Source organism: Lissotriton vulgaris, chromosome 5 (assembly GCF_964263255.1).
Source record: "Lissotriton vulgaris chromosome 5, aLisVul1.2, whole genome shotgun sequence".
Classification (NCBI taxonomy): domain Eukaryota; kingdom Metazoa; phylum Chordata; class Amphibia; order Caudata; family Salamandridae; genus Lissotriton; species Lissotriton vulgaris.
This window is the reverse complement of record NC_141693.1, coordinates 182,850,961-182,864,951: the sequence shown is the minus strand read 5'-3', so window position 1 is coordinate 182,864,951 and position 13,991 is coordinate 182,850,961. Positions and strand designations below refer to the sequence as shown.

At 43.4% G+C, this 13,991-nt stretch overlaps 1 protein-coding gene across 1 annotated transcript in view; it reads right to left on the bottom strand.

The window, feature by feature from the left end:
- The window catches only part of LOC147710431 (ER degradation-enhancing alpha-mannosidase-like protein 3), a 353,737-nt gene that overhangs the window by 32,137 nt on the left and 307,609 nt on the right, over positions 1 to 13,991 (bottom strand). Inside the window, exon 19 of the mRNA XM_086921118.1 lies at positions 7,323 to 7,514. Coding sequence (XP_086777244.1) covers positions 7,323 to 7,514 — 192 coding nt within the window. The remainder of the gene's footprint in view (positions 1 to 7,322; positions 7,515 to 13,991) is intronic.

Below are 13,991 nucleotides of genomic sequence, written 5' to 3'. Positions count from 1 at the left end.
GATTGAGATTGGATTTTGTTTAAACGCTCCTCACAGCCCTCATCTCCACTGATTGGTGAAGGTAGAACACGTATTTAGGAAAGCCGGAATAGTTTGATTGACCCAGTTTCTTGGACCCTTTTCTCTTCACTTCTGAGGCCCAAAGACCCGGGATCCCAGAGAACACGAGCCCAAGGAAAAGCCCAGCCATCCTGACCCATTCTGTGCAAGCCCAAAAGAGTCAACCAGTGTCCCGAGATCCTGAGGATCCTGCCTTTTTCATGGTGTTATTACTAACTGTGAAAACCTTGAATAAAACAACCAATAACTTAAATCCTGTGGTACCTACCGCCTGTGGTTTGGGGTATCTACATCCCCTGGGTCCCCAGATCCTTACAGACACCTACCAAGCGGTATCCATTTTATTGGATATAGAGGCCTCACACACCCTTGCAGGTGTTATGCTTCATCATAGGCAATGCTCCTTGTTGGGTAGGCGGTGCAATATCCAACGGGCGGCACCTCAAAGAGGGGCTCTTTGGCGGAGATCTTTTAATCCAACTGCCTATGGGTGAAGTGTGGGTGAGGGGCCAAGGGGCTGTAGACGGGGTGGTGAGTTAAAATGAGGCAATGGGTAACACAAAACAACTTTATTCAGGTGGTCCCTTGCTTCAATTAAAAACAGGAACTAGTCTGTACTTGCTGGGAAATTAGGTGTCCTAGCTCGAGACTAGACTAGAGAGTGAAAGAAGTGGTCAACATGTTTCTCGCTAATATTACAGTGACACGCGATTCGTCAGGACCTAAATAGTGGTAGGCTCTCTACAACATAAGATCTATCAAAGTATCAGTGACTCATAACAGTTAATGGAAAGAAGTACCTGTTGTACACTGTTCCTTGCCTAATGGTCAGGGTTTATGTGTTACAACAGTAACCAGCGGGTCGCACATTGGGGGTGAAGCCTCTGTATCTAAGGTTCACTGTTCCCGTGTCCGCTCGTGTTAGCCTATCCCTCTCCGCTGGTACCGGATATCCGGTAACCCTGACCATTAGGCAAGGAACAGTGTACAACCCGTACTTCTTTCCATTAACCTCTTTTCCCTCAGGACTCAATTTTTTTCGGGCCTATAGGGTGGTTTAGTATTGATATATTCTCTGAAAGTGATCATAGTTTCTATTAAGAGCCATGCTCTTTTCCTACTATGCCTATGTACATTTACTCAGTTGTTGGTTTTGACTAGCTGGTTCTCTTTGAGAAATGTTGTAGGATTAGTTCATAGACCCTCCCCCAGTGGGTATAGCGATGGTATTTGCTTCAAAAGTTTAGGAATCTGCGGCTAGATGTATCTATAAGATGTATAAGTTACTTACCTTCAGTAACGTAATATCTTGTAGAGACACAGTCACAGTCACAGTCTAGCCGCAGATTCTTAACGCCCTGCCCATCCTCCCTGCTCTATGAAAGACCTATGAGACAAAGGATTACAACCTGTATCAATACTGGTTTGTATAGCAGTGGTCACTATCTCACTAAATGGTGACTCAACAAACATTTTGTTGTTGTTTCATGGGCCTTGTATTGGTATGGTCTTACCTCTCACTTACATTGGTGAGTGGTCTGTACAGTGAAGGGTGTTCCCCTTTTTAGGGAGGGTTTCACGTGGCCTCGTTGATTAATGTGGGTGTTTTACCCTAAACCCTTTGGATGGTATTGGCATACCATTTTTTTGTTGATTGTAGTTGGTGTTTTAAAAGATTTTGATAATTTTCTGGCACACTGTTTCCGCAGCCAGTTTCTAGAGTGGCTCCGGGTTCTGGCACGGAAAGTTTCACAGAAGAAACAGACGACCGCGCACCGGAGCCGACTTATATGTCTCCACTGACGTCATATCTGGAGACGTCGTCATCACGGAGCCGTACAACGCCATTCCCAGTGTGCAGAGGTACTGCTGAAAAATATCTGGATCCAAACTGGAGCCTGGGGAGAATCCAAAAGTTAAGGAATCTGCAGCTAGACTGTCTCTACCAGATATAACATTAAAGAAGGTAAATAACTTGTACTTCAGGACCAGCAGGTTTCGTCTGTAAAACCCTCAGCTCAACCTAAGGTAGCTGGGGCACTGAGCAGGAAGCCTTACATGAAGGAACAAATGTAAAGCATTTAACCACATGGCTGCTAGGCGTTTTCCCGTCCTGCGCTGCAGAACCAAAATGACCATTAATCATGACGAGCTGGCCTTGTCATCCGCGCACGGCAGGTAAGCGCCATGACGAGCCCAGCTCGTCATTAGCTTCGAAGGGGTTAAACAGAACCAAAACAATTGAAGAAGAAATTGACAACACTCAAGAAATACGACACCAGTTTATAAAAATAGAGTTTTGACACTATAATAAAAAAGATCCACCGGAGGGTTCAGGTGATATAGGATTTACAAGCAATAATAAATCACAGCTATTTCGCTCATCCACAAACAAGCCTTGGCAAAGCAAAACAAATTGGACACTTGTTTCTAAGTGCTGATGCCATAGGTTAGAAGTAATTGGGACAACCAACTCTGGCAGGGAGCTAGTTAGAGAGACCAGCAAGGCCCTCAACAATAGTTACCTTCTAAGAAGAAGCTGCTCTTTATCAGTTCTGGGCACTTTATCCCCAGTGCGATTGATTCCTATGGAGTAGTCCTGATGCAAGGGATGAAAAATGCTGAAGATGCAACACAGCTGATGGAGGGACTCCCTGCAGGGATTCCTAGGTCCATGCAGATGGTGATGTGATCCTGGTTGCAGGCTCGACATCCCATTAACTCCTGTCCGGTTTGACCAAGTCAAGTTGCCACTGGACTCGCCTTCTCAGGGTCCCAGGAACTCTCAAACAGCACCCCCGGGTTCAGAGAACTGAAGTGCAACTCTGTGCGTCGAGTCTTGTTCCTCAGTACTGCATGGAGGCAGTGGTAGCAGCTTGATGACTTTGGGCTACTAACTCACCCCAGAGGCTACTTCAGCTGTTGTGCCCCTGTGCTGCGAACAGGAGGCGAGTCAGCTGGCCCTTGAAATTCTCTTGGCTTGACTGGGCTCAGGACACAGCTTCCCTTTGAGTAGGACCCAGAAAGCACAGTACCTCACTTCGCTAGCCACCAGATATAGCAGGTGCAGTCTTAGTCGGTGCAGCCTCTCTTAGCTGGTCCCTCGGTGCAGCAGGGCAGTCCTTCTTTAATCGTTCTCCCAAGTCGGTCGAGATCTTAGGTCTGAGTGCCACTCTTATGCTTAGCAAATTCCCTGAGGGCAAGATGCGATTGGTAGCCAATGGTCTACTAAGTTCCCTCCCAGCTGGTGATCACTTCCTGTGGAGTGTAGGATCTGGCATTCCCAAAATGCACCATTCTGCCCACTCCCAAGATGGTGAGTCACGTCCCTCGTAGTTCAGACCTCACTAGCCCATCCCTTGGATGTGGCTACCTCAGGGCTACACGCCCTTGGAGAAACGAGTTTGGAAACTGGTTTCCCCAATCTGCTCTCCGTGCCAGCCTGTCTGCCTAAACAATGAGGCAGTCCTCCACCCTAGTGTGATACATCTGCCCTTCAAATGTGGCTTCCCCTTTGAAGCCTTCATTTTGGGACAACTAACACCTAAGTGGCTTCCTGGTGGAGGGAGGTACATCTCCATGGGAGGCAATCCCTCATTGTTCCCCTTCCTGAGAGTCGTTGGCACGTCTCTCCAGGAGGGCAGAAAGCCGTCTTGTGGAACAGGCTCCATGTTTGCCCGGGAAGGCACAGGAGTTTTAAAGGCAACAAAGTGACAGCTTTGCTAAAGCTGTACACTGCACCAAGATACATTAATTTCCACTTGAGATGCAAGTTGGGCTTAATGTAACAAGTTGTTTGATAACAAGGGTGTCCACTTTGGTCGTACAATTCAGGAGTTAGCACAGCTCAGGTGTCTGCATGTAATCCAATACTTGGCAATAAGGCAACCAAGTCTTTCCACAGTAAAAACTGTTTTCCTGTGTTTGCTGTAAGGACTTATCCTGCCTGGGTCTCATGTTACACCCTGCCTCAGGACTTGGTAGGCTTGCTAGAGGGATGACCCACAGATTTGCAGGGGAAGTAGGGGCTTTGCCATTGCTTCAAATGACACCACTGCGAACTGGCAAAGTAGTCATGCACTCATAGCCTGACTTTGTCAGTCCGCAGTGGCTTGTTTTACTTGGGGGGCCTCCAGGGTGGGACAACTGGTGCTACAAGCTGTAAGATACCCTACTAACTTGCATGCCCTGGGTACCAGGGTACCATATACCACGGACTTACAGGTAAGTTAGCCATTTCCAATCAGGTACAAACAATTCGACATACAATGTCTTTTTCAATGCTCTGCCAGGTGGGAAAATTGTTGGGAGTGCTGCATGATATAGCATAAATAGTTTAATTGTCTCACAGGTGAAACCTTTCCTGCAGTTGCTCAAGGCTATTGGAACCCTTTGCTCTTTTGAGGATTTTGCTCATGAAAATACGGCTTCTGCAGCAGTTGCTGTTGTCAAAGCTAAATGTATTTTGCAAAAACAATCTGCTCTTTGTTGTCTGCTACCATACCCTTGAACTGAACTTTGGGAAACACATCCCTTATTTTCCAGTCCCATGGATTTAAGTGTTTGAGCTTCAGTCTTCAGAAACTGACATTGCTCATCTGCGTGTGTACCAAAGAGGGAGGAACCAGACATGGGCAAGTCCAACAGTATTTGCTGGATCTGCAGATTAAAAAATATTAGTCTTAATAATGAACAATGTCTCCTGTTAAGTATGTTAAAGAGTCTACCAGCAGCAACATCAGCCAAATATTTGCCATACCAATGGTTTGGGCTGAGGCCAGTATTCCTTCCTCTAAGATCTTGGAAAATCCTTTTCTATCCGGCCTATTAAGTTTGCCATACAAGTGTTTCCGTCCCTGTAACAGTCAAATAAGGCTGTCGAAGCTTAAGGAAGAGGCTGAAGAGTGGTAGACTTTCCTTCCCCCAGCATCCACCAGCTTGCTTTATTTTTTTCAGGAGGAGCAGTAAAGGGCACATTGTAGGGTTTCTTGACGCCAATCATCTCAATACCGGTGATGCATGAGGGTCTCGCCAGTCTTGGTCAGACCCGGGACAAAAGAAGAGTGTGATAGCACTCTTGCCCTTCTGAAGCTAGTGGACTCAGATTGCCCTAATCATCTCTTCCGGACCCAAAGAGCCTGTATGGCAGCTCTAAACATAGTTTACACTTCCAGAAGACATATGGCACACACATTTTATTCATCAATTCAGGATTTCCTTTCCTTGTCACCTACCGAAGGACTTGTATGAAAGAAAACCGCCATGTTGGTTCTAGGGACAGAATTAAGGAGAAACATTTCAGGAAAAAACAGAAAAAACTAAGAAATACTTCAGAAAAATTAGTAGGGCGCTATAAAATGTTGCGTTATATAAATGGAACGTTTTCAGCCAAAATGTTTAAAAAGTCAGCAGAGGGTTCAGGTATCCTACCCAGGTGAGCCAGAAAAACCAACTGCCTCATACCTTGCACTGCCTCAATGAAAGGCTTCCTGCCTAAGAATTCCTTAAAGGTGTAGTGTAAAATTACTACTATGAATGCTTAGACGATCAAGTCTCAATTTTTCCTTTACATAAGGTTTTAAAAAGCATATAATTCATTGATGTTTTTATCCAAATACATTGTTATTATTTTGGTTACCTTGAATTTTTTAAACCCCCTAAAAAATGCAAGCGGTGGTGATATTCTACTGTTTATGGATATCAGAGAGAATCCCATGATCGACAACTTATTCAACTTCAATAAACCCTATCTCTTCATGAATAACCATATCTCCAGTTATGACTAACACTTTAAACCCATATGTAGCATGCTAATTATTTGAAAAAGTACTTTGATGATGAATCATGGATATTAAATCCTATATAAATATCAATAAAATACCCTCTTTTTGCCAGAGATGCAATCAATCCACCTGTAATATTGTCACAGCCATATATGGCTTTACTCATCTACTGTTAGAAGATATGAGAATTCCTGAAAAGGTCCAACGGTCTAAACATTGTGTCCTCTGCCCTACTAGCCGTACTCCATGACATGTACGGTATCCCAGGAATTCATAATCATACAAGAAGGTGGCTGGGTCCTTCGCTGGCTATTGCAAAATAATGTGCCCTTTGGGAGTGGAAGCCCCACTTGCCTCCAAAATAATTTGGATTGGTTGATTGAGATGATGGTTGTAGTTACCCATGAAAGCACTGATATATAAACGGTTTGATCAAAGCCAAAACATATAGGATTTTTGGTGGCCAGTTATGAAGGCATAGTCTCTGTTGAATAGGTGTCAATGGCTGCCAAGTCAGTACAATAATATGCCACATCTGAGGGGTCTGTTTAGAATCTATGGCTGTTAATTAAACATCTTGGGAACAGTTATATTTGCTGTATAGATTAACTTTACATCTCAATATTGGTTACTGGCTCCTTTTATCCTTAAACTGTTCGCTACTGTTCAATATGTTTAGAGGCCCACTTGGGTAACGTAAAACTAAGTCATTTTCAGTTGTAGCCCAATGTATAAATGGGTTACATTTGTGTATCTTTTTTACTTTTTCTACAGTTAATTCCGTGACTTTTTAATGTGATTTAGGGCACATTTAACCTTTCAATGCACTAGAATGGGGCATGCATGGCTCATACTCGGCCCACTGATTCTGAGGATTTATGTAAGGACACATTCAAGTGTGGTCATATGCAGTAATATGTGATTGCTAGATGTCGTTGGGATCCTAATGCCTCTTCCCAACATAACTCCTTCCAGCAGCGTACCCAGACTGGAAATGGCCTACTCTCTGCTAAAACCTTTCTACACAGATACTCTGCAATACATCTTGAAGACCTACTCGGACACCATTTCTTTCTATTTCTTCACGGTTCCCTTCCCTCATCTTCTGCCCCTCCTCACCATTTCAGTTTTCCTTTCCTTTTCACTGGCCCTGCCTTCTGTCTCAAATGGATTACCTAGGTATTGCCTTGTCCCTGAATGTTGCCTCATATGGCTGCTATTTTTCATTCCTTTATTCTGTTCCTCTCTACAGTTATTTTTAGTTGTTACAGAGAAGGCAGACTAAGCATAACTTATCTAGTTTAATTTTGTAGTCTTATCTACTACTCCTTATGTATTTATTTGAATTCAGTGTTGTATGGTGCTATTCTGATCAACAAAGCCCAACAATTATTGTATGAAAAAGCACTCTTTCAAAAATGAATGTCCTAAAGACAAGATGTCTGCCTTCACCCAATGTCTCTCAGCGAGAATAAATACCTTGGCCTAGCAGTGCAGATTTTTCTCCCAGGAGCACCTCAACATTTAGGTGTTGCTTCAGCGCCTGCAGCAGAACCTCACCCTCCTTATGGAAGAGAAAGACAACCGGAAGATTGAGGTCACTGGTGCTGTCACCATCTGCCACCATCTGGAAGAGAATCATGTCCTCGCTGCAACTGCCTACGACATTATCTGCAGAGATGGAAAGGCAAAGAGGTAGACGGTTTAAGCCAACAGCAACTTCACAAACAGTAAACACTGTGCAAAAATTCCAATCCAAAAAAAGCAAATTAAAAAATGAGTAAACAGCAATTGTTTTAAAGAAATAAAAGCACACACACAGATATCCGTAAAGTAGAAAAATATACAATCATTTATAGAAATTCAAATTCCCTCACCCCAATCTGGGCATGCTATTGTGAAAATACTACAATTAAATTCAAATAACCTTTCCCAAATAGGGTACACGCTCAAGAAAAAATATATGCAGTCCTTACTTGCAACATAAATCAATTAGGATGAGCACTTTACAAGTGGATGAGTAAGATGTAGTCTCCATTCCTTTGACAATTATCAACATCACCTGAAGTCTGAAGTATTGTTGGATGTCTTCAAGAAACATAGATATTTAGAGTTTGTGCAAGTGAGGCCATGGGCCACATAGACACTAAACAGGTCAGCAATAGTGTTGAACTGATGCCACCCACAAGTTATTTTGGTAGTCCCATATTTAATAGATTTGAGTGATCAGAAATGAACACGTACTGTGTTCTCGGCAATCAAGGACGATTATAATGTTTGTGACTGAATACAAAGCAGTGTTCAACAGTTTTGAAAGCTGCAGATTATTAAGGCATTAGAAAGCCACATGTACAAACCAAGCCTTCAGCCATGAAGATCCCTACGCGGATACCGAAAAACAAATTGACGGTTTAAAAGTGGTCTAATCAGTCTGAGGAAGATGGAGAACTGTAAATCAAAACCAGTTTTGCACTGTATGACAGGAGAAGAGAGGCCCAAGATCAGCTTCAAGTTAGTTTGATAATAGGCCTGGATCCACTGTGACTTAAGAAGAGAGATGAATGGGTGCTAACACTTACAGGGCTTAGAGACACATTTATGCATTGAGCAAGAATGTGGAAATGACCAGAAAACCAATGCTGGCCAGAAAAAGATCTGCAGTTATCCTAAATTTTAATGCAGGCCTTAATTCCTTAAGAGCCCAAACTATATTGGGTGCCTTCACTAGGGTGAACTTTGAGAAGATGGTCAACATTGAGTGAGCTGCTAGTAACTGTGATAAATAGGGGAATGGTTCCCTCAATACTAGCCCAGAAGGCAGCAATCCTCTATTTAAAGTACTGCTTCTGATAGAGACGTCTGACCAAAGATTCCTCACCCTTGGAATACTTCCCCAGGCTTCAGACTGGGCCACAAAATATTTTTAGCAGTAACCCTGCACAATAGCGGCTCCTCATCGGCATCCTTCTGCTACAGATGAGACGTGCTTGGGCCTATATGTGTGCAACCTATGCGCACTGGCATCAGTTCCTTTATTTCCACATCAATAGACATGGATTTGGAGCCACCCCTCGTTTCATCAAGACTAAATTGAAATCAAAATCTTCAGCGTACAAGGGAATTATGTCATTTTCCAAGTATATAGTGTTTAAACCCTGTGGGGAGTGGCGCAAACCAATATCTGTGACTGCCCAAATGCGACTTGCCTGCAGTTCCAGGGGTCAGATTATGACTACAGCCTGCAGTGACTGCACCTTGATGCAACCCCAAGGCCATTCAAGATCCGGAATCGAAGCTCTTTGTGGCGAGGTAGCACATGACACTGTGCTGGGATCTGTTGATGTTTAAAAGGTAGATCTCGATTCTGCTCACAATGTCGATCTTGTAAACAGTTTTCTTCACACTCTAAGTCCTCATGGAAATCCAAAAAAGAAGTTAAAGTGAGACTCTGCCCAGTCCTGTCACTCTCATTCACCCAAGAAGGTGCACGGGGGTCATTGTGCCTGCAGGTCAAGCACCCAAAGTTGGTCTACTTTGGAGCGGATTTCGACTCTGCACCCATGACAGCTGGAATTTCCAGGCCTATCGGCAACACTGCAGCAATTAAATGAAATACTCAATGATATGCAGCAATTTTCTGATAAAGGCTTCTCACTGCAGATTCCTCACCTTTTGAATATTCCCCCAGGTGTCAGATTGGAACTAGAAACTTTTTCAGCAGTACCTCTGCATGCTAATAGGTGGCCCCGTGTGGCACCACACTGATGCCGCTTTGCTCTGGATACGATGTGTGGAGCCTATAAATCACCTCTCCAGAGCACAAACGTCAGTTCCTTTCTTTCTGCGCCTCCAAACGCGTATTTGGAGCTACCTCTCCTCTCGTTGATTACACCTTTTATCTCAAAATAATTTACAATGTGCTCCCAAAACAAAAGGTTTTAAACCTTATAAGCACCGTTGCAAGCAAATGTCAGTGACCGATCCTTATCAGATTTGCCTGAGGTCGAATCACGACTAAGTTCTGCAATAACTGCACACTGATAAATCTTGATGCCAAATGGGACCTTGAGGTGAAACTCGCCAAGCACCGAAAGCTTCACTTTGAGACCAGTCCAAGTCCAAATGTTAGTCTCTGTCCTGCTCCAGGTCCAGCAGTCGCAGGAGTCGATCCAGAGGTCAACCGTCATAGCACTCCAAATCTTATGGTATGTCGAAGAAAAAACGTTAAAAATCCAAGCAGGACTTAGACCCTTCTCGCCACTCTTTTACCCTGAAAGGCCATCGCTATGTCTATAACAAACACGTCTCCCAAAGTCAGTCAATGTCAGATCCCATCTCACAACTTGTTCTGGCACAAACCGAGTTTCGAAGGCTGTATGTGACACAGAGGCAGAGAGTACTGCAAGACCATGCTCTGACTCTTCAGATCCTTTCAGACTCTATCCGGTGTGCCTGGGCCTGAAAGATCTGAGAGGCTCTTTCAGGAAACAGGGGGTATTCTATGAATTGGTTGTGAGACCTCAGTGTGTTAAACACTAGAAACCCTTCTTAGGGCCAGTCAAGCTTCGATTGTTGAACCCTGAAAACATCCTGGGTAGCTGTGGCTTTGAGTATTAAGGTTTCAACAAAGGAACACGTGGGAAGCATTTAAACAGCACCAAAACAATTGAATAAGAAAGTAAAAAATCTCAAGAAATCCAATACCTGCTGGGGGGTGCCGCCTAGCCATCCGGAATCTCGAGTGTTTGGGTGCTACCAACCAAAATCGACAGGCCGTGTGGGAAACCCCACTGCAGGCGGCGGTGAGTAGCTGACAAGTCCTGACCCTCTGTTGGACCTTCCCTACCGGAGACATCATGGCGACGGGCCGCTGCGGGCGCAATGCTGTACAGGCGAAGTTAGGCAAGTACACATGGTACAAGAACCAGGAGAAAGACCATAACACTGCCCCTACCCAGGATGAGAACCCCGACCCCACAAACAAAGATATTTTAGCAGCAATAACCTCGGTGCAGACTTCCCTTGAGACCCAGATAGACACGTCGCAACGGAGGTCTCCCTGATCAGAGCAGAAATGCGTAAAATGGTGGACCGAGTCAGAGCCTGTAGGAAGGTGGATATCTGACTATATGGTTACTCCAACTTTTTGCCTAGTGTTTAGCTGGTTTTCGACTTAGTTGGCCAGGGATACTGCTAATCAGGGCCCCAGGCTATCTGCTCCCACTGTAAAATGGACTCCATGTACTTTAGGTACATCTCCAATTGGATATTGGCTCACCTTATGAGCCCCTGTATAGTGTACCATAGGTACCCAGGGCATAGGTGCATCCAAGGCCTACCTGAGGCTGCAGCATGTATTATGCCACCCCTGGCTGGCCATCCACATTGACACAACTGTCTGATCACTCAGCTGGGGCAAGGTCGTGTAATCACCCCTTGCTTAGGTATAGTATCCCTATACCTACCATTACATATAGACACATATAAACCTATAAGTCACTCCGATGGCAGGCCTTAACAATCCTGAAGGCAGAGTGCTTGGTTTTATGAGATATGAGGCTCTAGCATGAGCTGAGCCTGTCTGCAGCTTTCGGAACCATGTCCTTATAGCTGTTCTATGATATAGCCATACCATATACTCTTAAATGCATTATAATCCTCGCGGTTAATGCTAACTTTGGTTTAGCTTTATCAAAACATGTCGTGTAAGGTGTCATTTGCTTTGGAATACTACCCCCGCGCCATTGTATCCCTATGGTAACTCGCGTGTGTGTTAAGACACTGCACACGCTTCCCGTGGGCCTCCTGCTTCCTAATCTTTGGTAGTTCAGTATAGCACCAGCGATTCCCTAGGCCTACTCCGTGTGCGTGACGTGGTTCTTATACCACTATTTTAGTATAAGGTTTGCAACGCCCCTAGGGCTCAACTGTATTTTGTGCAACTTCTTGTATGATAATTAAGTATCTTGTTATGTGCTTTGGCCTCTGACCTCATAAAGAGTTCAGAGGGGGTGTGTTAGTAATAAATACATATATATTTTATATATAACCTGGGTGGTTTCATTTGGTATTCAAGGGGTTGCATATGGTAAAACTGCTGGCTTCACATGCTCACTGAAGTTTTAGCCTAAGACTGCTTTGTCCATGCTACCACTAGGATAGCTGGTCTATAAGGTTGACTTTGCAACCATCACCATAAGGGTTGTTTGGACTGATGCAGGGTGCCCACTAGAATAGTGGACATCACATATCAGGCAAACTTCTCAAAGTGCCATCGAAAATGTCACAAAAGAACTGGTGAGCGACTCGGATCTCCTCAATTTGATATGTAATCTTTATTGTTTAGTTAATTAAAACCATAACAATTTGATTTACATCACACAACCATTATTAAAATATTTAAGATTCTTTAAAAAGGAGAAAGAAACATTTAGTAAAAACAAAAGTTAAAACTAAATTATTTCCTTCAGATCAAGATAAAAACAGTCAGGCAAAGAGTAGATCATTAACAGTTAAGATCTTCCTATTATTTTAGACTTTTCTCGAATGCCTGCAAGAACTTAACCAGCTTGCAGTGTATTTGAGGGGCAGTCGCATTCAAGCCTCCAATATTGGCAGATCTACATGTTCGTAGCTTCTTAATCTTTGGGGCTACCACATAGTCGGCATGTGACGGCAGCGTGCGGTTTCCAAGCTGGTTCCTCTGCCAGGGTTGGAAATTTACCAAATCTCAATGCCATCAGCCTTTTCTTAATAAAAATGGAATAAGTTGTTTCCAAATAGAATGCTGGCGTTAGTGATTTATAACCATTGATCACAGCCCAAGAATGAGAACGATGGGAGAATTTTTCTTTGACCGTAACCAGAGAATGAAATTTGGCCACTTTATTTAGTGCCTGTTTTAATACTGGGAATGGCAGATTTTTATCCCAAAGATTTGTTGAGCACGTGACCTTCAAAGCATATGTAAGGAAATGATTTGCTTTTGATTTTTTGTGTGATTTCAACTCTTGCCATAGGAAGGTATTAAAATTATTGTCGGTTGATTTTTGCTTAATCTGGTACCACACCTTGATATATGAATATAGTCTGCCCAGCCTTTCATTTTTTAAGCCAAATTCAAGTCGCATTTGCGCTGGTGAGGACATGATGGGTAGTCAAAGAACTTTTTAAATAAATTTTAGTTATTAAGCTGTTTATTAGGTCCGCATCCTTTCCATGCATTGCCACACTTGCATATGTCAGGGTGGGAAGAACCTTGTTCGCCATCACGATTAAAAGGGGTTTTAATGATGGACCTTCCAATTTCTTCGCCATAGTACTTAGACCAAATATCAATGCTCATGCTCTTTGCGTCAGATATTTCTTCTGGTCTATTAAATCAAGCTTGTCATCTATATAAAAGCCTAGATATTTATAGTTTGAAACTTTCTCTAACGGTTTTCCATCTAACCAAATATCATGTTTTGAGACGCGGCGATTGGTTATCAACATTGTTTTAGTTTTTGTAACGTTTAATGCCAACTTGTTTGCAGACAGGAAAACAGAGTTCTTTTACTAATCTGGTTAGGCCCACCTTAGTTAGGCTCATGAGAACAATATCATCAGCATAAGCCAGGTGTGTGAGCTGTAGATCACCTAATTTCGTAGGATGTGCATTACAAGCATTTAAATTGCCGGAAAGATCTGAAATAAAAAGATTAAATAAATGAGGCGCAAGGACACACCCTTGTTTAAGGCCAATCGATGTAAAGACTTTTCTCGACAGCCGTGAACCGTCCCCTATTTTGACTTGGGACCAGGTATCAGAATAAAATAGCAGCAAACCCCTCAGAATACTCTCCGGTATGTCCCATGTTCTCATTTTCGACCATAATAGGCTACGATCTACACTGTCGAAGGCGGCTTGAAGATCAATAAAACACAAGTTCAAGTCCTGTTTGCTACTCATGCACTTTTCCGCTATCATAATCATGGATAGGATATTTGATGTTGTGCCAATCCCCTTTCTAAACCCTGTTTGGTTAATGGGGATCAGCTCTCTTTCACCTGTCCAAGATACCAGGTCGTTTGAGAGAAGCGATGCAAAATATTTTGCCTCAACGTACTGTAACGCTATTAAACGATAGTTAGTCGGATTTGATCTTT